The sequence below is a fragment of the Hemiscyllium ocellatum genome, chromosome 37, assembly GCF_020745735.1.
Source record: "Hemiscyllium ocellatum isolate sHemOce1 chromosome 37, sHemOce1.pat.X.cur, whole genome shotgun sequence".
NCBI lineage: Eukaryota > Metazoa > Chordata > Chondrichthyes > Orectolobiformes > Hemiscylliidae > Hemiscyllium > Hemiscyllium ocellatum.
Window position 1 is genome coordinate 18,812,861 of NC_083437.1, and position 27,013 is coordinate 18,839,873.

Below are 27,013 nucleotides of genomic sequence, written 5' to 3' on the forward strand. Positions count from 1 at the left end.
GGTTTTGCTCTTGCTGGGTATCGGGTCCTTGGGTCTGGTGAGTTGTTGTCTGAGAGTGGCTGTTGGCTTGTGTGCTGTTATGAGTCCTAGGTGAACCTAATGTGACCACAACAGACCTGGTCCTAATGCGACCAGGTATGTGGATAGGATAGGTATGGAAGATGTGAACCAAACACAGGCAAATGGGACTGTTTTAACTTGTGAAAACTGGGCAGTGTGGGCAAGTTGCTGAAGAGCCTGTTTTCATGATGTAGACCTCTATGATGATTTTCAGCTTGGTGTCATGGGATCATTCATGTCCACCAGCGATGGCAATAAAATCTCTATTTAAACCCAGAAAATGTTGGAGAAATTTGGGTCTGGCAACATCTGTGGAGAGAGAAACAGTTCATGTTTGTCTAATATGACTCTTCTTAAGAACAGAATTTACTTCTCAATAGTGACATTTCTAAATGGGCGCCCAATCATCCTTAGTCAGTAACCAGAAGAATCAGGAAGCATGAGGTATGGGATGTATTCCAGAAGGATGGAACACACAAAGCAAGGAGCAAGTTGCATTTGTATTTCATATTTTTAAACTTCGTTTTCTTGATAAGTTTAAAATATGTCCAAAAGAAAAGCAAATGAGTCTTCGCCTTTCTTAAGAAAGAAATCCTGTGGGCTCTTCAAAAAGGAATGGCTTTCCAAGATCTTGAAACTAAAATGCCATCTTAACACCGAAACAGAAGGTACGAATTGGTGTGACTTTCACATATGATGAAACTGATATCCTGTGCACTATTTACTCTGAAGCAAATGCTGGATGCAAGTACAACGTTGGGAAAATGTGGTACATTTGGACTATCTCATGCAGCATTTGAGCCAAAACGTACACATGAATCCATGTTACAAAACCAAAACATTGGTGAAATTTTGTATTTCCTTGCGAAAATACCAGGAAATTAAGAGATGAGGGTGCAGTGTAAAGAGCACAAAAAGACCAGTCCCAAATGGTGAAAGTTCTCATTGATACTATCACACTTGGCGTAAAGAAGAATGCATCCATGCTTTCTATGCAAGAGATCCAGGATTATGTGGTGAAGTACACACCAATTGTTGATAGCTGGTATAGACAACATTTGAGTTTCTGTGCAATAGCTTCATTATACAGAAATAGTTCCTCGATGAATTATGCAAATCATATTATCATATGAGAATATGCACATTTTGGTGCAAAAAATGTTCACTGCATTTTGACCAGAATCTGAATTTGTTTACAAAGTTATCTTTGCGCAATATTGAAACTGACTTCTTCTGACAATGTCTCCACTGTGACAGTAATGAAGCAATTTTATTTTAACAATGACCTTGATTTACAGAAGATATTCAGTCAAAGTTTGTTATACAATGCAATACAGCACAGGAACAGGTCCTTCAGCCCACCAAGTCTGCGCTGATTCCTAGTCCTTATTCAGATCTGCTACATATTGCCCATGCACAGTATCTATCCCTCTGTTTGACTCACATTCATGTGTCTACTAAGATTGCTAACGTGCCTGCTTCCTTCACCTCTACTGGCATTGCATTCCAGGTGCCCACCACCCTCTGTCTGAAAAATTTTCCCACATTTCTTCCCTGAACTTTTCCCACTCACCTTGAACCTGTGCCCTGTTGTAGCTGACTTTTCCACTCTGGGGGGGAAAAAACTCTGACTATCCACCCAATCTATGCCTCTCAATTTTGGGGACCTCTAGAAGATCGACCCTCAGCCTCTGTTTTGCCAGTGAAAACAACCCAAGTTTATCCAACGTCTCCCCATAACTAAACTCTCCAGACCGTACAACATTTGATAAACTTTCTTCGCACTCTCTCCAAAGCATCCAAGTCCATCTGATAGTGTAGTGATCAGAACTGCATTCAATATTTTTAATGTTGCCTAACTACACTTTTGTACAGCTGCAACAGAAGTTGCCAAATTTATATTTGATGCCCAGTCCAGTGAAGGCAAGTGTGCTGTATGCCTTTTTGACCATCTTACCCACCTGTGTTGCTGCTTTCCAAGGATCTGTGCACCTGTATGCCTAGATCCCTCTGTATGTGAATGCTTGTAAGGGTTCTGCCATTTATTGTGTAATTTGCACCTGAATTGGATCTTCCAAAATGCTTTACCTCACATTTATCCAGATTAAACGCTATCTGCCATTTCTGTGCCCAAATCTCCCAGCTCTGTATATCCTGCTATATCTTTTGACAGTCCACTTCACTGTCTGCAACTCTGCCCTTTTTGGTGTCATCCACAAGCTTGCTAAACAGATCACCTACATTTTCCTCCAGGTCATTTTTATATATTGCATACAATTTAGGTCCAGCAGTAATCCCTGTGAAGCACCACTGGTTACTGATCTCCATTCTGAAAAGCATCCTTCCATCGCTACTCTGTCTTCCATTACCAAGCCAGTTTTGTATCCGTCTAGCCAACTCACTCTGGATCCCACAAGACTCTACCTCTCTACCAGATTGCCATTGGTTACCTTATCAAATGTCTTATTAAAGTCCATGTAAGCAACACTGCCCTTCCCTCATCAATCATTCTTCTCACCTTCTCAGCAAACTCAAATTGGTGACACATGACCATCCCCACACAAGCCCGTGCTGCCTATCACTAATAGGTGCATTTGCTTCCAAATAAAAATAAATCCAGTCTCTCAGTATCCTTTGGAACAGCTTAAGAGCCTGTAATTTCCTAGATTGCCTCTTTTTCCCTTCTTAAACAAGGGAACAACATTGACCATTCTCCAATCCTCTGGAACCTCGCTTGAGGCTGAAGAGGATGCAAAGACACATGTAAAGGCCCCAGCTGTTTCATTTCTTGCCTCCCACAGTATCTTAGGATAGATCTCATCTTGCCCTGTGTACCTGTCTACCTTAATGTATTTCAAGACACCCAACACTACTTCATTATGATGACCTGCCCAAGAGTATTCGCACACTCAACATCCCTCATGTCCCTCTATTTGGTGAATACTGATGTAAAGTACTCAAAGGATCTTGCGCATTCTCTCTGACTCCACACATAACCTCTCTCCTTTAACCTTGAGCAAGCTTACTCTTTCCCTAGCTATCCTCTTGCTCCGAATATATGTATAAAATGTCTTACCCATGCTGGCTAAGGACATTTCATGGCCCCTTTTTTGTCTTCCTAACTCATTATTTGAACTCCTTCCTACTTTCTCTATATTCTTCAAGGACTTTGTTTTTAATTGCCTGGATCTTAAGTATGCTTCCTTTTTTTTTAAACTAAGCTGCTAATTTGCCCTGTCATCCAGCGTTCCTGAATCCTGCCATTCCTGTCCTTCGTTTTCACAGGAACATGGAGGGGGTTGTCCTGCAGTCAAATCAACTGGTCCTTAAGAGACTTACACATATCAGATGTGGATTTACCCTCAAACAGCCACTCCCAGTCCACATTCTTGCCTAATGTGGTTATGCCTTCCCCCAAATTAACACCTTCCATCAAGATCCATTCTTGTCTTTATCCATAAGCATTCAAAATCTTCAGGAATTATGATCGCTATTCCCAAAATGCTCCCCCACTGAAACTTTGATCATCTGGCTAGGCTCATTTCCCAATACCAGGTCCAGTATGGCCCCCTCCCTCATTGAACTATCCACATTCAGTTTCAAAAAACTCTCCTGGATAGACTTAACAAATTGCTCCTCATCTAAACCCTGGGTACTAAGGCTGTCTCAGTCAATATGGGGAAGTTAAAATCACTGACCAGAACAGCGCTGTTATTTGTGCATCTTTCCAGAATCTGACAACGTATCTCTTCCTTTCTCACCTCCTTGCAGCTTGGATTCAATCCCAGCATTGAGATTGCATCCTTTGTATTCCTGAGCTGTACCTGTAAAGCCTTGCCGCAAGATTCCTCCAGGATGTCTTCCCTTGGCACAGCTGTGATGTGCTGACTAACCAGTAATGCAACTCCCCACCTCTTTTGCTTCCTCCTCTGTCTCATCTAAAACATGAATGGCCTAGAACATTAAGCTGCCGATCCTGTCCATCTTTCAACCATGTTTCTATGATTGCAACAACATTACAACTGCATGCATTAATCCAGACTCTAAATTCATCCATTGTACCTGTTATTACTTGCAATGAAGCAAATATCGTTCAAGCCTCAGCTCAGCAACTTCTCCCTGACTGCTGTTCTTAGCCATATTTGTCTTAGACTCAAGCTCTTCCCCAGTCTCTATACTTATTGACCTGCTGCTCTGGTTCCCATCCGCATTACGCTAGTTTAACCCCTCTCTAAATAGCACTATCAAGCCTCCCTTCCAGCATATTTGTGCCCCTCCAGTTTAGATATAACCCATCCTTGGCCAGGTTCCACTTTTTCCTTGAAGACATCCCAATTATCCACATATCTAAAGCCCTCCCCTCTACGCCAGCCCTTTAACCACATGTTCAGTTGTACTCTGTCTCTGTTCCTAGCCTCAGTAGCACATGGTACGGGGAATAATCCTGAGATTACTAAGGAAAAATGGAGTAGTGATAGTGTTGCATTGTGAAATCAAGCATTTGTCAGAACAGCATTGCACTGGCACAGTGGATCTGGGCTTAGATTATGTTTGGAAGCAGATCTCAATTGTGCAAGATATTGAAATGCTTGTGAGAACAGAAGTGTATGCAATTTCAGCAGGACATAAAGAATTTGCCAAGTTCATAGTGTGATGCAGTGGCACTTCACCCTCTCTGAAGTGAGATGCCTGTTGAGACACTTTGCCATGAGTGTACAAATGCAAAACTGCCACATCTGATCAAGTACTGTCAGAGCAAGTGAACAAGTATAACAATCCAATAACAAATATTGCCTGAAAATGCTCCCAAAGCAACAGTATCCCATTGCATTATCAGCTTTAAACAGTGTTCTAGATGAACCAGCATTAATGTGCAAATTATTTCAGAGAAGCTGTTTGACAACAATTCAGGTTGTGCATTTTGCAAAGACCAAGATTAGCAGATTGAAAACTGAGCATCTAGGTGAATCGTTTTTATTGGAGCATCGAAGTTCAGAAGGTTCTGGGTTGTTCTGGACAGTGATGTGACACTATTGCAATCCTTCAATTTATTCAACTGCTACTTGACCACCTGGAAAGCAGATTTCCAGAGACAAACTACTGTCATGGCAAAAAATTTGATCAGGGTGTAATCACCAAAACAACAGATTATGACTTTGGAAAAGACAGCGTTGTGTGACTCATATCAAAATATCCATTCTTATACCAAATTATAACAGGATTATGGCCACAAATATATGTGAACAGTACACCACTTTTAAATTTGTGGAGAATAAGTGGAAAAATGAAGGCAGCTTCCATTCAGACATTGAGAGTTGATGGACTGTGGCTGACATAGTCATAGAGATATACAGGACAGAAACACACCCTTTGGTCCAACTCGTCCATGCCGACCAGATATCCTAAATTAATCTAGTTTCGTTTGCCAGCACTTGGCCCATATCCCTCTAAATCTTTCCTATTTATATACCCATCCAGATGCCTTTTAAATGTTGTAATTGTACCAACCTCCAACACTTCCTCTGGGAGCTCATTCCATGCATGCACCACCCTCTGCATGAAAATGTTGCCCCTTAGGTCCTTTTTAAATTTTTCCCCTCTCACCCTAATCCTATGCCCTCTAGTTCTGGACTCCTCCACCCCAGGTAAAAGACCTTGTCTATTTACCCTATACATGCCTCTCATGATTTTATAAACTTCTATAAGGTCACTCCTCAGCCTCTGACGCTCCAGGAAAAACAGCCCCAGCCTGAAAGGCCAACCCTCCTCCATCACCACCCTCAGTCTTCTACCTTCAAGCCAGTCTGTATTCAAATGGCTAGTTCTCCCTGTATTCCATGAGATCTAACTTTGCAAACCGGTCTACCATAAAGAATCTTGTCGAACACCTCACTGAAGTCCATATAGATCACATCCACCACTTTATACTCATCAATGTTCATTACTACTTCAAAAACGTCAATCAAGTTCATGAGACATGATTTCCCATGCACAAAGCCAAGCTGATTATCCCTAATTAATCCTTGCCTTTCCAAATACATGTAAATCCTGTCTCTCCGGATTCCCTCCAACAACCTGCCCACCACCGATGTCAGGCTCACTGGTCTATAGTTCCCTGGTTTTCCCTTACCACCTTTCTTAAATAATGTCACCATGTTAGCCAACCTCCAGTCTTCCGGCACCTCACGTGTGGCTATCGATGACACAAATATCTCAGTAAGGGGGCCAGCATTCACTTCCCTAGCTTCTCACAGAGTTCTAAGGTACACCTGATCAGGTCCTGGTGGTATATCCACCTCTGTGCATTTTAATACATCCAGCACTACCACCTCTCTCATATAGACATGACTAGTTTTAAGAAATATCTATTCATCTGGATGTTTGTGCAGCATTTTAGGTATCAAGTGCTGATTCTCAGACTTCTGATTCAAGCAAACAATTTTGTTTATTTTAGCAGATCAAACCCTGCCGTTATTAGATTATTGAATGGAATCTCTAGCCTCAAATAATGTTGATCTCTCCTGTATGCCCTGTTTAACTCTTTTATTCTGAGCATCTTTGCCTGTACTATTCATAAACAAAGCTTTTCACTGTACTTTGGTCCAAGTGACAATCAATCATTCAATATGAATGGACACAGTTCAATAAATATAGTTCTAAAAATTGTCATGTGACTTGCACTCCGTGGATGCAATATGCTACTCAGATTTGAGTCCTGCACAGACGACACAAAGATTAGAGGCAGCATTGCTGCTAAGTTTCTGTTTCATTCTTGAACCCCAGAATGTTTGCCATGCTGCCTCTGATAGTGTAGAATGCTCTCAGTACTACACTAAAGTATCAATCTTGACCTTTGTACTCAAGTCCTAGAGTATGTTTAAATCCACAGACTTGAGAGTGCTATCAGAGCTGACTTGAAAGCATGGTTGAAAAAAAATTTAGATTCAGTTAATCATCAGCCTGTCTCACTTAGTTCAAAATGATACAACACCAGGTTGTAGTCCAACAGGTTTAATTAGAAGCACTCTCTTTCGGAGCGCTGCCTCACTTAGGAAGTGAGATACCAAAAGAAAAGGGCTCATGACTTGTCTAACTTGAGCTGTTTGAAATTACGTAGAAAGATTCAGTTTTGCACTTGTCAACACTATCTCAAAAGATGGAGAAAAAGTTGAACCCTGTCTCCTGTACCTGCCTACTAATTTTCTTCAAGTCTTTTGATTTCCAAAATCGTTGCAATTTGACTTTCCTAGTTTATGTAAGTGGTGTTAATGAACTGTACACAACATACTGTCTACCTAGCAAGAGTAACCGTCCCTTACGCATTAAAGATGATGATTTCCTGCATAAAGCACCCATTTTTTGTGGATGTCAGTGTTCACTAAGGGTTAATTTTTGAGCCGTGACCCATACACACCCAGCATTTCATAGACAACCCCAGTTGATTTTGTTAGGAATTATTACTGCAGGCAATAATCGAGGCATTTCACTCAGTCACTCTGGCTAGTTTTGAACTCATCCAGAGCTAGCAGGATTCAGAAGCTGGAGTTAGGTCAATGTATTACCCAAATCTTTTGTAAATATGTTTATTCACTGGCTAGTAACGTTTCAAAATCAACAAGAATTTTATTGTATGTAGGAGCTTTAACAGGCTTAAGTTGAAAGTACACATGGAGTGACCAGAGCCCTGAGAAGCTCAATAGTTTAGGCTGCTAATTGTACGACTAACCCTTTTGTTTATTTTTCCTTGCTTTGGAGTGCTTGGTGTTTAGGATTTTAATAATTTGCAAAATCCTGTTTTACCAGATATTTAAGAACACTGATTGTAATGCACCTTTCATAACAAAACTCATTACACCAATTTAGTGTATATCACTCTCATTCCATGAGGTGGTTTAATTTACATTTAACTAGCGTTGAAATGTAGTCAGCTGTAACTCCATTTGAGGATAATGTCAGTTTAGGGCATGAATTTCTACTCTGGGTCTTCATGTGACTGAACAGGCTGTTTCACAGCCATCTTTAGACAAATGGGACAGGACATTTCATGAGTTAGTGGGATACGAACTGCAAGATTTAATTTATTTTTCTCTGTCATTGTTCTGGCCTATAACTGGGGTGTTTGAACTCTCAGCATGTTACAGCTTGAGGGACAACTTGTCACCATTTTCGATGATTGGTAGCAAGCTCCTCCCAATCTTTAATGTCAATGCTGCAGTGCTTCAAAGAAAATTTCTGCATCTAGCAATTTTTTTACATCCCCTGGAACATTCACCATTTGAGAATTGAAAACAGGAACTGTCAGGGACATGATTTTCAGTAATCTGGACACAATGTCCAATCCTTCATTGTTTGTTTTGCAGGAGTTTTGTGTATATGGCAGAGAATAGTTTGTCTATACCTGCCCTGAAATGCAAGGCTATTTGAATTGATATTTAAGCAGAGTGGTGAGAGGTTACCAGAATTAGCACCAGATTAAGCGCACTCACAATAAAAAGGTCTCTCTTCAGTTGACAGCCACAGCAGTGCACTTGCAGCCGGATCTTTAGGTAATTATCAATTTTCTTCTTCTTTACCCTTCTGAACCCGTGGAGGCTGAGGTCAACTACCTCTGCACAGTATGAAAGTTGAATTTAAAGACTTCTGAGATGGCATGTCTGTAAATTCTGAACCTTTAACAAAGCAGTTCAAGGACTTTTTCTTAATTAGAATTGGTCTTTTTCATAGTTTTCCAAAATAAAAAAGATTTGCATATTTCTGCTTTAGCCTTCAGATCTGTAATATTTTGTGAACGAAGTTGTGTAATTTCTTATCGTTTACTGTCTCTAGTAGAAGGATTTCTATGGTGCAGCAGAGTTGCCTAAAGTAGAGACATTTCCAACCTGAATGCTGGCAATCCAACCCATGAGTCCATTTATGTTTGTGCTATTTACCTTATTTGTACTCTTTCAGCCTGGGGCTTGGAAAGAACAGTTTTTTTTGGTGCTGTTGCCTCATTGCTGAATTGATCCCAAACTGTAGTCTGCTCACATCAGTAGCTTGAGATGTACATAACCTGGTGGAGTGTAAATTTTAGTTTGATGTGTGGCCCAAACAGGTAAAAACGGAAATTCCTGTTGTATGAAATAATGAAGTGAGTTGTAGTAGAATACCTATGGAGCTTAGATGATTTAAATGTAGCATAACAGAAATGCAGGCATGAGTTACAGGGTGGTAGAATAGAATACAGTTGAGGAATTCAAAAGAGCTCTGTAGCTTTCTTTTCTGAATTCTACAGTGAATTTGCAGCCTTAAAATCCCTATTGGATATGAAAGTTATTGTAATCCATGCTGTAACAATTACAGCCAGTTCCATTCAATTTTAATTCTCTCAGTTGCACTGGCTTTTGATCTGAAATACCATTATACTTCACTGCATTGTTGTGCACTGGAACAATCAAGGTTTCTAATGTTTTTATGGCAAATTGCAAAATAATTTATGGTTAATTAGCTGCAAATTCTATGGTCAATTTTTGACTGACTGACTGGTAGGGAGGGTGTCAATTCTGTTAGTGGAATTGGAAATCAGCTAAATATTAACCCAGACAGCTACTTAAACAAATAGATCATTTGAGGTTCTCTCTTAAACTGATATCCCTATGTATAATTTTTCTCCATTGTACCATGTTTCCTGATCTTTGGGACAGTGGAATTTGGGGGCAGTTTAGGATTTGTGTACATATCCTTCCCTCCTCTGTTTGTCCAACATTAAATTGCAAACCATATAACATAACTGAGTTCTTGAAAAAGATTGTGGTAATCTCTTGAAATGTGGTAGTGGTAACTTCTGTGGAGTCCATTATAAATACTTTAGGTTCGTCCTGCTTGATCTTCTGAAGTAAAGATTTCATTGCTGGATGTTAAGTATGTCAAGTTTGTGTTTAATGGAAATTACTGCAAGTACCACATAATGATTGTTGGTATCAAATTAAAATATTTGCCAGCATGGTATTATTGAGAAATGGCAAGGTTTAAAGTTGTGGAGGGTGTATGTTGATTAACATATGTAACCCTAGTTTTGGATAGAACAAACCATTTCATGAGTTAGCTATTGATTGCATTCATTATGAAGGAACAGTTCGATCCCTCTTATGAAGGGCTGATGAGGATCTGTTCCCCAAAGTTCCTTTCACTTTGTCTCCTTTGTTCCCTCACAGATGTTGAAAAACCAGACGAAAATGCCCCGGAACAGAGCAGTGAGCAAGGTGGGACAGCAAAGCGCTACTATTTTGAAAACCTCAAACTCAGTATGCCACAAATCAAGATGAGTGTATTTACCTCTAGCAAATTACCTCTTGAGCTCAAGGTGAGTTTCTTCAGGTCATACTCTGTGCTTTTTAAAGAACAGAACGTATATTTTTAAGAAGAGTCTTGATAATTTTGGTGAACGCCTGAGGTCCTCTCAGTTGTAGCCACTGTAATGTCCTCTCAGTTGTAGCCACTGTAATGGGTTCATTTTTTCTTATTTATGTTAAATAACAAACAAAGGGACACACTGGAAGCAGGACCTGGCTCAAAGAAACCTAGTACTGAGGAACCTTGATTATCCAGCATTCAGTTATCCAAATTTTGGATTATCCAAACAGGATTGCAAAGTCCCACTGCTTGGCTAAACTGTTATCCAGCATTCGATTATCCGGAATTCAGTTAACCAAACAAAATGCTCCCTGCCCGTGTCCTTCGGATAATCGAAGTTCCTCTGTTCTAAATTTGTGAATGTCTGTGACTTACTCTTCTGTGTATCATTTCTAACAGCAGCATGTTCTGATACCAAAGGCAAATTCAAGCGGTTCAATTGCAGCTTAGTTTAGAGGCAGAGTATTTGATTAATTTGACAAAATTAATTTTTAATTAAAGTCTATAAATTGGCTTGAGTAGTACAGGCTGTGCCAGAACACGCGCCAAATAGCTAGCTGTTTCTCCTTTAGCAGAGTGAGAACTAATTCCTAAATGCTGAACAAAATATAGCAAAAGCAAAGGAGCATTTCTCACCACTCCTGCCCAAGCCCCTTTAATAATGCATTCCCAGCACTCTGTTGTAAGTCATACTAAGTTGGGTAGTCTTACATATTTCTAATACAAAAGGCTTATCTGACCCACTTCTTCAGTTAATTAGTTAAGCCCAACTGCTCTACAGTGAAGACTTGGCTAAAACTCTGCTCAAGACTGGAATCTTCAGAAATTAAGTCATAGATTTCAGTGAAATATGAACTACAAGTGGAAGTAGACTTGTACAAAATGAGTCAGACTTTTTACCCACCAACTACTAAGATTTATTCCACCTTTATTTCTACCTTTTTTCACCTTTCCCACCTTTTTTTCTGCTTTCACCACCCACTCCCCTTCCCTGCTTTTTTCACCTTCCTCTCTCTTTTTCTCACCCCCCTCTTACCTTTATTTCATCCTTACAATTTTTAGTTATCTCTTTATTAACCTCCTATCTTTTCCTTTTCAGGCCCAGACTTTTTTCCCTCCTCCATCCCCAGGCTTTTTTCCCTCCTCCATCCCCAGGCTTTTCCCCCCCCCCCTCCATCCCCAGGCTTTCCCCCCCCCTCCATCCCCAGGCTTTTTTCCCCCCTCCATCCCCAGGCTTTTCCCCCCCCCCCTCCATCCCCAGGCTTTTCCCCCCCCTCCATCCCCAGGCTTTTTCCCCCTCCATCCCCAGGCTTTTTCCAACCTCAGCCACTACTTCTGCGGTTTTTCTCTTCCTTTTTCTTCTGTGTTTGTCATCCCACACTTTGTATCTTGTCACAAGTTGTTGTATGATCACTGCTCTTTCTTTAGGAATTTATTACACAGTTACTCTCCTGGATGTGGATAGTTTTAGATTAGATTCCCTACAGCATGGAAACAGGCCCTTCGACCCAACAAGTCCTCACCAACCCTCCGAAGAGTAACCCACCCAGACCCATTTCCCTCTGACTAATGCACCTAGCACTGTGGGCAATTCAGCATGGCCAGTTCACCTAACCATCTTTGGACTGTGGGAGGAAACCGGAGCACCCGGAGGAAACCCACACAGAATGTGCAAACTCCACACAGACAGTCACCCAAGGTTGGAACCAAACCTGGGACCCTGGTGCTGTGATGCAGCAGTGCTTACCACTGAGCAACGTGCAGGTAAAAGAGGTTGAGGATGTGGGTATAATTGCACAAGAGATGGTGAATGTAATTCAGACCCCTATAAAAGCTATGAACTTAGCTTAATATTTCGTAATATTTGGATTTCATATTACCATTTATGTGTAAATAATAAAACCTCATAGCGATTTGGATTATAGCATACATGGTGATAGCGCAAGTGCTGCACTGTAGTGCAGAAATAGACACAATAAACCAAGCTGCTATGTTGTCACACAGCAGCAGTGAAAGGAGTGGGACAGTAGGTGGATCAGTTTATATTGGCAATTTATACTATAAATATAAACTCACCTTATTTGAAAAGAAAAATCAGTTTTATTGAAAAATTGAGAACACTGAGCAAGGTTTTCTCTGTTTGAAGATTGTGCAGATGTATTCTTAATATAGGCAGATTTCAGGCATCTGTGAAAAATAAAAGGAAATCCAAGGTTTTTACTGGTTGTATACCTAATTCAGCTCCCGAAATTTCTCAACATGCCTTTCATACAATGGATTAGGTGCAGATGTAGTCACTGTAATATAGATAAATACAGAAGTGATTTTCCATTATAAGCATTCCATAACGAGTAATGAGGGCAGAAATTGTTTAAAAATACAGGGGGGAACCTCACTCTTCAAGTAAGACTAAGTATTCTTTTGCACAAACCTTAACTGTGGATGTAGGTAGGTGGAGTCTTGGTATGACATCTCAAACACATGACTTACACCCCATGTATTGCAGTAATTTACAGTGCTTCAGAAGAATGGTAGTCTAGGAATTATTTCCCTGTCCAAGAGTTGGACTTGATACTTTGTCCTAGATTTTTGTGCGGGCTCAGGAAGACCCAATGTCTGCACTTTCGTGCCTTGTGAAATGGACATCTGACCAATGTGTGACTTTGTTCAGAACCTTTATCCTTTTTTATTTACAGCAACAGGGTTTGCAGTGCATTTTGTGTGTTGATTGGAATGCTTGAAGGATTAGATTAGATTAGATTACTTATAGTGTGGAAACAGGCCCTCGGCCAAACAAATCCACACTGACCCTCAGAAGAGCAACCCACCCAGACCCATTCCCCTACATTTACCCCTTCACTTAACACTACGGACAATTTAGCACTGCCAATTCACCTAAACTGCACATTTTTGGACTGTGGGAGGAAACCCACGGAGAATATGCAAACTCCATACAGACAGTTGCCTGAGGCGGGAATTGAACCCGTGTCTCTGGCGCTGTGAGACAGCAGTGCCACCGTGCTGCCCACGATGTGTATAGACAGAGAAAAGCTGGCCAGAATATCCACTTTAGGTCTCCAAAATAGCAACCCAGCTCCCAATGTTTTTTGTTAATGTTGTCTAAACCCTATCTCATGACTACCCATTAACCCCCATGGTCACTCCCCCAGCTACTTGTTACCCTTATGCATCCTCCACAGCCACTCACCTAGTATGCACTATGCGCAGTCTTCACAGGTTATGTAACAGCAATTGAGTTAAAATCAAAACTAAACCACCAAAAATCTGTTGGAACCCTGAGTCAAACACGATATCATTGGTAAGAAGGAGAAATATGCCAATGCAAAAAAAATCTAGTAAGTGCCTGTTAAGTTTTATGGCCCCTTAAAAATTTCTGTCATTCTTGGATCAGTTGACCACATGTTGAGCTGAAGTCATTGGAACATTTTAGTGGACAACATTAATTCGTGATTGTGCAATATTATAATAAAAGCTTCCAACTGCATCTTCTGAAACCAACAAGACAAAATAGTGGTTTATTTCCATTTTTAAACTTTGAAATAGCAGGATTATATTTAACAGTCAGAGCTGTCAAATGATTTAAATCATAACATAAAACATGACAGTAGAGGATGATATTTATAAAATATTCCTCATGCGTTATGACAGTTTTTGCATTGGGGAAAAAATCTTTAATACATATGAACAATTACAGAGTTATGGTCAATGTGGAATATTGTGGTCAATTTTCAGTTTAGCTTTACAGGACAGATCGTTGTGATGAATTGCTGCATTAAAAACACATGCTTTACAATACTAAATTTAAAAGTGTTATTTGAAGGTATCAATATATTTTACACTTGAATTCAGGAATTTTCTGAAATTTTCGTGAGGTGTCCCCTAGTGTTCACTAACTATCAAAACAGGTGTATGTTGTTGGGCTTCCAAAACCCAACTCCCACAAATCATTTGTGGAAGGAAGTACAATTTTTCTCTGGTCTTCACAATGGGGTCCCTGCCTTTGGAAGACGTGCAAGTGAGATTTGCACCCAAACCTTGCTGACCAACCAAATGGCTACACAAAAATATTGAGTCGAGTCAGGAAGTTTGCTTTTTCGGCAATAAAGTACAGCGTTTACATCCTAATTTTTCTTTAGCCTCTAGTGGGAAACAAAAGGTTGTTCTCCTGACTTCGGATTGAAAAGTTAACTGCATTGACTATGAATCACTAGAACTCTCTCGCTGCAATCGTGCAAGTATCAGTTTGATGTTTTTATTTGTTATAGGCTTTAAAGGGCATTTTAGGAATACGACTGATTCGATTTGAGGATGCAGTTATTCACTTGGACCCGTACACCAGAGTGCACCCATATGAGACACAGGAATTTATCATCAATGACATTCTCAAGCACTTTAAAGAGGTGAGAGTTGGAAAGGCTGGTAGAGTTGGTCAGATCTCTCTTGGTTTAAAAAAACAACTAAATTCATATTTTCTACTGTGTTCCCCTGATGATAATTCTATCTATGTAGTGATGCATGCAGATGAATGCATAACTGAGAATGATTAAAGCAACAATTGTAATGAATGTGGAGCAAGATTAAATGGCTAAAGGTTTACTAATTCTATTGTTACGTTATGTACTTAATCGGTGTAGACTGCAGAACGGTATCAGAAGTGTTTTATTTACTTTTGCCAACAATGACATTTGTAATCACCCTGAGTTAGTTCTGAAGGACAAAAACTGATTTGGCAAAATTCTGCATTAATATTTCAATATTGGATGAATTTTTTTGGGTAGTATAGTGTGGATTAACTCTATTAGACTATGTTGTAGAACCCTTCTTCATAGAATCCCTATAGTATGGAAACAGGCCCTTCAGCCCAACAAGTCCACAGTGACCCTCCAAAGAGTAGCCCACCCAGACCTATTTCCCAACCATATTATCCTATGTTTACCCTTGACAAATGCACCTATCCTACATTTGATAGAGGTGTACAAGATGATTAGGGGTTTAGATAGGGTTGACCATGAGAACCTTTTTCCACGTATGGAGTCAGATATTACGAGGGGGCATAGCTTTAAATTAAGGGGTGGTAGGTATAGGACAGATGATAGGGGTAGATTCTTTACTCAGCGAGTCGTGAGTTCATGGAATGCCCTGCCAGTAACAGTGGTGGACTCTCCCTCTTTATGGGCATTTAAACGGGCATTGGATAGGCATATGGAGGAAAGTGGGCTAGTGTAGGTTAGGTGGGCTTGGATCGGCGCAACATCGAGGGCTGAAGGGCCTGTACTGCACTGTATTTTTCTATATTCTATGTTCTATATCTCTCACCACTACGGGCAATTTAGCATGGCCAATTCCACTAACCTGCATATTTTTGATTGTGGGAGAAAACCGGAGCACCCGGAGGAACCCCACGGGGAGAATGTGCAAAGACACACAGACAGTCACCCAAGGCTAGAATTGAACACAGTCCCAGGTGTCGTGAGACAGCAGTGCTGACCATGTGCCACCATGCATTCTTAGGTTGCATTGTACTGTGCATTGATTACGTTGTATTCTAACCTACTCAAATTGCGCTATTTGTGATTAAACATATAACCTGGTTCTCCAAACATCTGAGCTCCTGAGCAGACTTTCATTTATGGTGCTAGATCTTGGGCGAGTGTCCCAGTGGTCACTTACTAGCTCTCTCGATTCTACTAGGCAGTATACTGGGTTCTTCTTATACCCTGGCTCACATCTTTTGACTTAACATGGGTCATGGGTTGGAACTAGGACATTCTTGGTCTCCATGGCTCAATACAAGACAAGGTGGTGTATGTACTAAATTATCTATTGGAAAAACATGTATTTTGCAACATCTAAGTAGCTGCAAGTAGTATATTATATGTGCATAAATTGTTATTGTTAGATTGTGATATCTTTGATTCTCCATTATCAATCCTAATTTGAAATAGATAGATTCTTCCAAGCTAAAGCAGTGTTCTATCTGTTAGCTATCCCTATCTGCACAACATGTCATTGTTCCATATGGTAGCCATTGGTGTAATTGTAATTACTCCTATCTCATGTGCAGTACTTGACAATTTTGTTCATGATACATGTTCTGTCTGGGTTTCTTGTGGTGTGGTGGTAATGTCTCTTCTAAAGGGCAGAGGCCTGGGTTCAAGTCCTTACCTCTCCAAAAACCTGTCTGAACAAGTTGATTAAAACAATTGTGTTCTCTGATCTCAGTTGTTCAGATCAGTAACTTTTATTGTAATTCAGGGGATAGGCATGTTTCAGCATGGGATCATGCAGGCTATAAGACTTTTAGAAATAGGATAGGTCAAAGTTTCAATTCCATAGTTCTAATAACTTAGAGTCACAGAACTGTACAGTATTGAAACAGGCCCTTCGGTTCTACCTGTCCACGCCGACCAGATATCCCAACCCAATCTAGTCCCACCTGCCAACACCCGGCCCATATCCCTCCAAACCCTTCCTATTCATATACCCATCCAAATGCCTCCTAAATGTTGTAATTGTACCAGCCTCCATCACATCCTCTGGCAGCTCATTCCATGCACGTACCACCCTCTGTGTGAAAAAGTTGCCCTTTAGGCCTCTTTTATATCTTTCCCCTCTCACCCTAAACCTATGCCCTCTAGTTCTGGATTCCCCCACTCCAGGGAAAAGACATTGTCTATTTATCCTATCCATGCCCCTCATAATTTTGTAAAACTCTATAAGGTCACCCCTCAGCCTCCGAAGCTCCAGGGAAAACAGCCCCAGCCTGTTCAGCCTCTCCCTGTAGCTCAGATCCTCCAACCCTGGCAACATCCTTGTAAATCTTTTCTGAACCCTTTCAAGTTTCACAACATCTTTCCGATAGGAAGGAGACCAGAATTGCATGCAATATTCCAAGTGGTCTAACCAATGTCCTGTACAGCCGCAATATGACCTCCCAACTCCTGTACTCAATACTCTGACCAATAAAGGAAAGCATACCAAACGCCATCTTCACTATCCTATCTACCTGCAACTCCACTTTCAAGGAGATATGAACCTGCATTCCAAGTTCTCTTTGTTCAGCAACACTCCCTTGGACCTTACCATTAAGTGTATAAGTCCTGCTAAGATTTGCTTTCCCAAAATACAACACCTCGCATGTATCTGAATTAAACTCCATCTACCACTTCTCAGCCCATTGGCCTACCTGGTCCAGATCCTGTTGTAATCTGAGGTAACCCTCTTCGCTATCCACTACACCTCCAATTTTGGTGTCATCTGCAAACTTACTAACTGTACCTCTTATGCTCGCATCCGAATCATTTATGTAAATGACAATAAGTAGAGGATCCTTGTGGCACTCCACTGGTCACAGGCCTCCAGTCTGAAACACAACCCTCCATCACCACCCTCTGTCTTCTACCTTTTGAACCAGTTCTGTATCCAAGTAGCTAGTTCTCCCTTTATTCCATGAGATCTAACCTTGCTAATCAGTCTCCCATGGGGAACCTTGTCGAACGCCTTACTGAAGTCCATATAGATCACATCTACTGCTCTGCCCTCATCGATCCTCTTTGTTACTTCTTCAAAAAGCTCAATCAAGTTTGTGAGACATGATTTCCCACGCACAAAGCCATGTTGATTATCCCTAATCAGTCCTTGCCTTTCCAAATACATGTACATCCTGTCCCTCAGGATTCCCTCCAACAACTTGCCCACTACTGAGGTCAGGCTCACCGGTCTATAGTTCCCTGGCTTGTCTTTACAGCCTTCTTGAACAGTGGCACCACATTTGCCAACCTCGTCTTCCAGCACCTCATCTGTGACTATTGATGATACACGTACCTCAGCAAGAGGCCCAGCAATCACTTCTCTAGCTTCCCACAGAGTTCTCGGGTACACCTGATCAGGTCCTGGGGATTTATCCACCTTTAAACGTTTCAAGACATCCAGCACTTCCTCCTCTGTAATCTGGACATTTTGGAAGATGTCACCATCTATTTCCCTACAGTCTATATCTTCCATATACTTTTCCACAGTAAATACTGATGCAAAATATTCATTTAGTATCTCACCCATTTTCTGTGGCTCCACACATAGGCCACCTTCCTGATCTTTGAGGGGCCCTATTGTCTCCCTAGTTACCCTTTTGTCCTTAATATATTTGCAAAAACCCTTTGAATTCTCCTTAATTCTATTTGCCTACATGATCTCATGTCCCCTTTTTGCCCTCCTGATTTCCCGCTTAAGTTTACTCCTACTTCCTTCATATTCTTCTAAGGATTCACTCGATCTATCCTGTCTGTACCTGACATATGCTTCCTTCTTCTTCTTAACCAAACGCTCAATCTCTTTAGTCATCCAGCATTCCCTATACCTACCAGCCTTCCCTTTCACTCTGACAGGAATATACTTTCTCTGGATTCTTGTTATCTCATTTCTGAAGGCTTCCCATTTTCCAGCCATCCCTTTACCTGTGAACATCTGCCTCCAATCAGCTTTCGACAGTTCTTGCCTAATACCGTCAAAATTGGCCTTTCTCCAATTTAGAACTTCAACATTTAGATCTGGTCTATCCTTTCCATCACTGTTTTAAAACTCATAAAATTATGTTTGCTGGCCCCAAAGTGCTCCCCCACTGGACCTCAGTCACCTGCCCTGCCTTATTTCCCAAGAGTTAGTCAAGTTTTGCTCCTTCTCTAGTAGATAATCCACATACTGAATCAGAAAATTGTCTTGTACACACTTAAGAAATTTCTCTCCATCTAAACCTTTGACTCGGACAGCCACAGTGTTAATGTTTGGAAAGTTAAAATCACCTACCATAACTACCCTATTACTCTTACAGGTAGCTGAGATCTCCTTACAGGTTTGTTTCTCAATTTCCCTCTGACTATTGGGGGGGTCTATAATACAATCCCTTTCTTATTTCTCAGTTCCACCCAAATAACTTCCCTGGATGTATTTCCAGGAATATCCTCCCTCAGTCACAGCTGTAATGCTATCCCTTATCAAAAATGCCACTCCCCCCTCCCCCTTGCCTTCCTTTCTTTCCTTCCTGTAGCATTTGTATCCTGGATCATTAAGCTGCTAGTCCTGCCCATCCCTGAGCCATGTTTCTGTAATTGCTATGATATTCCAGTCCCATGTTCCTAACCATGCCCTGAATTCATCTGCCTTCCCTGTTAGGCCCCTTGCATTGAAATAAATGCAGTTTAATTTATTAGTCCTACCTTGTCCCTGCCTGCCCTGACTGTTTGATTCACTTCTGTTCTCAACTGTACTTAACTAGTCTGAGCCAGAACATTGGTGAGGGCACGACCTATGATCTTTTATTTTGACACTTTTTTAAGGTTCAGGATACTTTGAATTGATCTTAACTGATCCTTTATAGTTAAGTACTATACTGCTTTCCAATCGTCCCAGCTACTCTCTATGTTTATGCACAAAGAATGTGACCTTTGATGGGCTCCTCAGGTGCCCGATGCTAATGGAACATCAAAATTACCATTATGAAGGAAGTATCTGAAAATAATTGAGTATAAAAAGTGCCTACATCATTTGTGATCTTTTTCCCATTTGACCCGAATCTAAATTGTTTACCAAGTCATAGTTCTGTTCGAGCATTTCTGTCAGTTGAATGGGAACCATAGTGTAATGATATTGTCCCAGACAGCTAATCCAGAGAATTAAAATTTTTTTTAAACCTGGAAATAAGAAGCTTGTACCTAAAGAAAAAGTCACCAGAAAGCTGTTGAATTGTCAGAAAAATACAACTGATGAAATACACTATGATGAGAATAAAAACTTGCCCCTTCTGGCCTCTATCAGGCAGTAATCCCATGAACTATGACCATTAATTGGTCTTTTAAATAGTCTCAATAACCATTTAGGTATACAGTCATCTTCTCAAATATGGCCTATAAAGGAATGCCCACTTCAACAGAATGTTTGTGTTTTTTAAACATGTCCACTTGAAAGGCAGTAAAATGTGTCTTTATCCTCAGGAGTTGATGAGTCAAGCAACTCGAATCCTAGGCTCGGTAGATTTTTTGGGTAATCCAATGGGACTTCTGAATGATGTTTCGGAAGGTGTCTCCGGGCTGATCAAATATGGAAATGTTGGAGGCTTGATACGAAATGTCACTCATGGTGTCTCCAATTCAGCTGCTAAGGTATCGTACACAACCATAATCGCGCTGTTTGATGATTTTTCATGAGGCTGCTGTTCAGATGTGGAGATTTTTATCCATCTATTTCTTAAGAATTTTTCTTCTAAATGGCAGTCTTTGAGCAAGTGATCAGCATCCTCAGTTATAAGTTTGATTTAGCCTGTAATATGTTGATGCCTTAGTACTGAAAATCTTTAAGTTGGAAAATCAGTGGGATCATCAATGTCACTAAAATTACATGTAAAATTCACAATTATTCTGGGTGTTTTATTTTCACAAATAATTGTGCTAAGTTCACTTGGCATTGCAACTGCAACTACGTATCAAAAAACAATTCACTGAGACGTTTTTTGAGCATCACGAGATTGTGGACAATGTTATGACTCCAAGTTAATATTATTTAAAAATAAAAATGCCCAGCCAGTATATTTATGTATTTGCCTTTCCAACCAAGAGTTGTTCATGTTGCAAGCATTTTGAGCTGGACTACACTAAAGTGATTACAAGCCTGTCATTAGAGGAATGGAACCAACCAGTCGTAACGTATTAACTGTATTTCAGTTGACATAGTGTGAAGTTCTTCATGAATACTGATCTTTTAAAATTGCATACTAATATCAATAGACAAATAAGTTCGTTAAATTCTACTTGAGACCTTCAACTCTGCTCAGTGGAAACATGAATCAAAGAATCAGATGCACAGGTATGTGTGCCCAACTTGTGACGATTTCAATTTTCTGGTCATTAAATTTCATTTGCATTCTTGACCTTGTTTGCAACTTTCTATCACAAAGAATTGCAAGAGAAGTCTGCAACAAGAAAGTTTAAAAGTAAACAAAGTGCTATAAAAGCAAACTAGTTCCATCTGTATATGTAATGAGGAAAGACCACTTAATTTTGCACATGAAAGCTCTTCCTAGAACTGGAAACTGTAAGAAACCCCTTAATATTGAGAGTCATATTCTTGTATCCCTTATTCATGGGGGATTTGGTTATCTCCAAACAGAACTGCAGCAGTAAAAACTTGGTGTCATTGCCGACAGGAAATGATTGGCTGTTAATTGAATCTGGGAAGTCAAACGATTGGAAACTGTAGGAACAGCAATAACTATAATTAAGAAATCTTTTAATTCGAAATGTAAAATACCTCCTTGTCTATTTCTTTATTTTCACAATTGCTATAAATACCAGTATATAAGTCGCACCTTAATTTGAAGGCTGCCAGGAGGATGTATGATGGAGTGAGGCGATTGTTGTTATTTATATAGTAATAAGGACAGTTTTCTTGTTTCTAAACCTAAATCTCAATGCTCTTTATGGGCAAGTATCAATCATGGTATGGAGTAGCCTTGCTATGTTTCTAGACCATAACTCGTGAATGATTGTTTATATAGAAAATGGTTCGATATTGTCCAATTCAGTGAGTAAGTAAAATGTGAATACAAGTTCATGTTTGGGACAAAGGTGCAAAGCTCTGTAGAATCGGAGTAAATGTTAAGCACTGGACATGGAGGGTAGTGCACGTGATCCACGGCCTATATCCTGATGAAATTTAGAGTTTCAGTTTCTGCTCTCAAGTGAAAGAGTTTGAAAGGAAAATAGTTTAGGGCAATATTTAGTGTCATTACTATTGTAACATTTCACTGTATTAAACTAAGGAATTTGAAGAATAAAACCTATAAGCAAGATTTTATTACAGTTGAGATGGGGAACAAACTTTACTACTTAATCTGTTGGTAATGTTGTCAAGGCTGGGGGAGAGAAAGTGACTATGGTAGTTGCTCTGATTTTCATCATATAATTAATAAATGAAACAAATTAATGTATCCCATTGAATTAAACAACAGCTCAGAGGTATGGGTAGAGGTAAAAGAGGACATGGAAGAATAAAGTCCCATTCACTAGAGCATGTCATTTATGGTTGGTTAAGGTAATTTTGGTAGTATGATTGTTATGATCCCAACTGATGTTATTACTGAACAAATAGAATTGAAATCTGATTTGATAGATGTTTTTCTTTTGAGTGGTGGTCTTTCAATGAAACACAAACACACAATGCTACAGATTCAGATTTAACAATAAAACAAGTTTATTGTGCAAAAGACATGAAGATAAACTAGTGGGATGCCACAGGGTACAGTCTCTGGACCCTAGCTATTTCCAATCTACATTAACGATTTGGATAAAGGGATAGAAGGCCCTATAGCCAAATTTGCAGATGACCCAAAGATAGTGGGCAGATAAATTGCAATGAGAAAATAAGAACATTACAAATGAATATAGATAGTTTAGGAGAGTGGACCAAAATGTGTCAGATGGAGTTTAACATGGATAAATGAGCAGTCATGCATTTTGGTCAGAAAAATGGGAAGGCCGCCTATGATCCAAATTGGGGGAGACATTGGGATCCTCTGGTGCAGAGAGATCTGGGTGTAACTGTTCATGGGTCATAGAAAACTTGCATGTAGGTACAGCAGGTAATAAAGAAAGTGAAGGAAATGTTGGGTTTTATAGCTAAATGAATAGAATATAAAGGCAAGTAAGTATTGTTGCGACTATACAAGGCATTGGTGAGACCCCACCTGAATTATGATGCACAGTTTTGGATCTCTTTTTTGAGGAAAGATGCAGTAGCATTGGAGGTAGTTCAGAAGAGGTTCACTAGATTGATCCCAGAGGTGAGGGGCTTGTCATGTGAAGAGAGATTGAACAGTTTAGGCCTATACTCTCTGGAATTTAGAAGAACGAGGGGAGATCAAATTGAGTTATTTTAGATGATGTAAGGTATGGATAAAATAGACATGGAGAGGATGCTTCCTCTAGTGGGGCATTCTAGGACGAGAGATCACAGTCTTAGAATAAGGAATTAATAAATTTAAAAGAGAGTTGAGGAGAAATTACCCCCCCCAAAGGGTTGTGATTTTGTGGAATTCGCTCCTGTAAAGTGCAGTGAATGCTGGGACTGTGAGTAAATGTAAGGAGGAGTTAGAGTTTTAAGTGATAATGGGTTGAAGGGTTATGCAAAGAAGGCAGGAAAATGGGGGTGAGGAGCGTATCAGTCATGATCGAATGACAGAGCAGACTCGATGAGCCAATAGCCTAATTCTGCCCCTATATCTTGTGAACTTGTGATAAAATTGAATAAACCAAACAATTAATTTATAATACAAATTGAAGGTAAAATGCAATCCCATTAACCTCACCAACACTACAGTACTCACATTAGAGAGCATTTCCTTCTCTTTCACATCTGTTGAGCCACAGTTTCAATTCCCTGTCTTGAAAATCTGGTGTCCTCTTCCTAGTGTCATCCTACATTTAGACTTTCTTAGCTTCTCATAATTCCTTCAGGATTTTAACCAAACACCTCTGGTCTGGAACTTTTAAACTAAATGCCTTCCGTTGAGGTAACCTCATTTTTAATATTCCTAAAACTACTTCCCTTTCTCGGAAGCAACTGTTTACATATTGATCTTCAGGCAAGATTTTTGCAAACTGCCCCAAACTGAAACTAAAATCTTTTTTATATAAGCTGTAGGTATATCTCCTAAGCCCAAAAAAAGACAACTCTAGAATCTTCTATCTGAAAACCTAATGCACTGCGCTGTTTGCTTTGTTCCCTCCTAAGCACTTCCAATGTAAACAAATCCCGATTAATCTCCCGGAAGTTCTCTCTACTATTGTGATTTAAAAGAAATCACCACAACTGCAGAAATATTTACCAGTAAACCATTAATCCCTTCAGGCACGCTGAAAACACATATCACTAGTTCAAAATTCAAAAATCCAAAAAATTAACCATTAAAAAGTGTGGAACCACACATCCTACATCACACCTGCCCCCAGAAAAGAATGAAAATGCAACTTTCATAGGCATTTTCTTCTTTCTTAATAAAAAAAAGTTATCTTAAAACCACTTTTGTGTCACACTGACAATGTAACATGTTGACATTAAACTTAGTGAGATATACCACAGCAACATTTTACCTAAATTTATGGGCACCACATCACTTGTGTCCTTTGTATGGGCCATTCATAAAACAGCTACAATAACATTTTCTTTTCTAAGTGCATCAACAATTTTCAGATTATATATTTGGGTAATTAGACTCCATGAGGAAATCATGAGTAGTTGTCCCCAAATATTTCTAAGAAAATCTAAGGATTGTGATCCATAAAAATAAGTTTTTTTTTCTACTTTGTTGCTGACTTATTTTTCAGAACAAAGAGACTTTGGAGTGCAGGTTTATAGTTCCTTGAAAGTTGTGTCTCAGGTCGATAGGATAGTGAAAAGGCGTTTGGTTTGCTTGTCTTTATTGATCAGTACATTGTGTATAGGAATTGTCTGTACAGGACGTTGGCTCGGCCTTTATTGGAATATTGTGTGCAATTCTTGTCTCCCTGCTTTAGGAAGGACGTTGTGAAACTTATAAATCTTTTCTGAACCTTTTTAAGGATGCTGCCGGGGTTGAATGGTTTGAGCTGTATGGAGAGGCTGAATAGATTGGGGCTATTTTCCCTGGAGTGTCAGGGGCAAAGGGAAGACTTTACTGAGGTTTATAAAATCTTGGGTATGGATGGGGTAAATGGGCAAAGTCTTTTTCCTTGGGTGAGGGAGTAGATGGCATAGATTTTAAGGTGAGAGGGGAAAGATATAAAAGGACCTAAAGGGCAACATTTTCACAGAGAGAAAGGTGCGTATTTGGAATGAGCTGCCAATTAGAAGTGGCGGAGGTTGACACAATTACAACGTTTAAAAAGCATCAGAATGGGAATATGACTAAAAAGGGTTTAGAGGAATATGGGCCAAGTGGGATTAGATTAAATTAGGACATTTGGTTGGTATAGACGAATTGGACCGAAGGGTCAGTTTCCATGCTCTACATCTCTATGACTGTATGAAAGTTGAAAAATAGATTGATAGCATAGTTTTTGAGTTTTGGTTTATGAATTTCACTTCAATTAATTTAAGTAGTCCTCTCATCTCTTGCCTATATTTAGTTCAAAGGACTAAATACTGTGGACTCATTACATAGCAAGTAGTAACAAAAGGAATTCCTCTCTCAATCATCGGACATTCTTGTCAATAAGCATTAATCATGGTCTTCTAAGATTGATGTCAACTTTCCGTTGGTAAGCTGAAGAGTTAAATTCTTTTATTCTGAAACGATTTTTCGTTGCTTTGAATATTTGGGATGTAACATTCGAGCCTTGATCTGATTTTATTCCTTTAGTTGATCTAAATCTTGTAAAATAACTTTTCTACTTTGCAGTTTTGCTGTCATTTTTCCTAACAAACTTCTTCAGGGAATCTTGTGGAAACCTCCATAATTATTAAAAGATACTGGTTTCTGTTACTGGTTTTAGGTATTTAAATTTATTGAAGATCTTGTTAAACATTTTTTCAAAAGCTGGTATTAAATGTCAACATGCAGATTTGATTGAGGTTTACTGTACTACCTGACATGTATGGCAAGATTTGACTATATCTTTTTAAGTAATTCTGGCCAATAAAATGTTTTAATATTTTAGCCAGTGTTTTCCTAATATCGAAGTGATCTGACATTGGAATTTTGTGAACCGCTCATAAAAGTTTAACGTGATACCTGGGTGGGACTACCAACTGTTGGACCACTGCTGTTCCCTCATCAGCTGGTATTTGGGATGGTCTCCATTTCCTCATTAAAGTTTTGCATTTCAAATAATAGTATTCAGGTACTGTTTCAGATTCAGTCACTCATAGGCTGTTTGGTATAACATTTTCAATTCCAAATCAGTTTGTTGCATTTCAATTGAAGACAATGAACTAAACAGTTCAGCCTCCTTCTTTTCACCTTCCTCCTTTTTTTATTAAACTTTTAAAATTGTATCCGAAAGCTGAATTTCCAAATCTTGTTCCTATTTTGTAGACTCTTTTTCTTCCTGTAAATTTTGTAAGCCTGTGTGTCAGGGCGCAATCACATAGGATATTGCTGTTGTAATATTTGTTTCTTCCATTGCCACTGGTGGTTCCCACCTTTGGTGAAGCCAAAATCCCTGAACCTGCCAGTTGTTTCCCAAAATAAAGTCATTTCCTTGTATCAGAATTTGTTTAAATACTCGACCACAGCTTTTCCATATTCCCAAGTCACTCTTTAATCCAATTCTGTATAATGAGACTGGTTTGTCACCTCTGTGCATGCCTTCAATTAGTATTTGTTTCAGTGTCTTCACTTCTTTGTTTAATTTTTTTGATTCAAAGCATAAAGATTCAAAAACCTGCTAAGAGCCCCTAGTTATGATCCCAGCTGATGTTATTACTGGACAGGTCAGATACCAAACTGAAATCTGGCTTGATTAGACCATATTTTGGTTGTTCTTGATTTTAACAACGTGGCCTTTCACTGGAA

The 27,013-nt window shown here is 39.6% G+C and overlaps 1 protein-coding gene across 4 annotated transcripts in view; it reads left to right on the top strand.

Moving 5' to 3' along the window:
* vps13d (vacuolar protein sorting 13 homolog D) overlaps window positions 1-27,013 on the top strand; it is a 296,748-nt gene that overhangs the window by 202,186 nt on the left and 67,549 nt on the right. For all 4 annotated transcript variants that reach the window (XM_060852296.1, XM_060852292.1, XM_060852293.1 and 1 more), the window contains 3 exons: window positions 10,254-10,402; window positions 14,739-14,873; window positions 20,460-20,627. In XM_060852296.1, coding sequence (XP_060708279.1) covers window positions 10,254-10,402; window positions 14,739-14,873; window positions 20,460-20,627 — 452 coding nt within the window. The remainder of the gene's footprint in view (window positions 1-10,253; window positions 10,403-14,738; window positions 14,874-20,459; window positions 20,628-27,013) is intronic.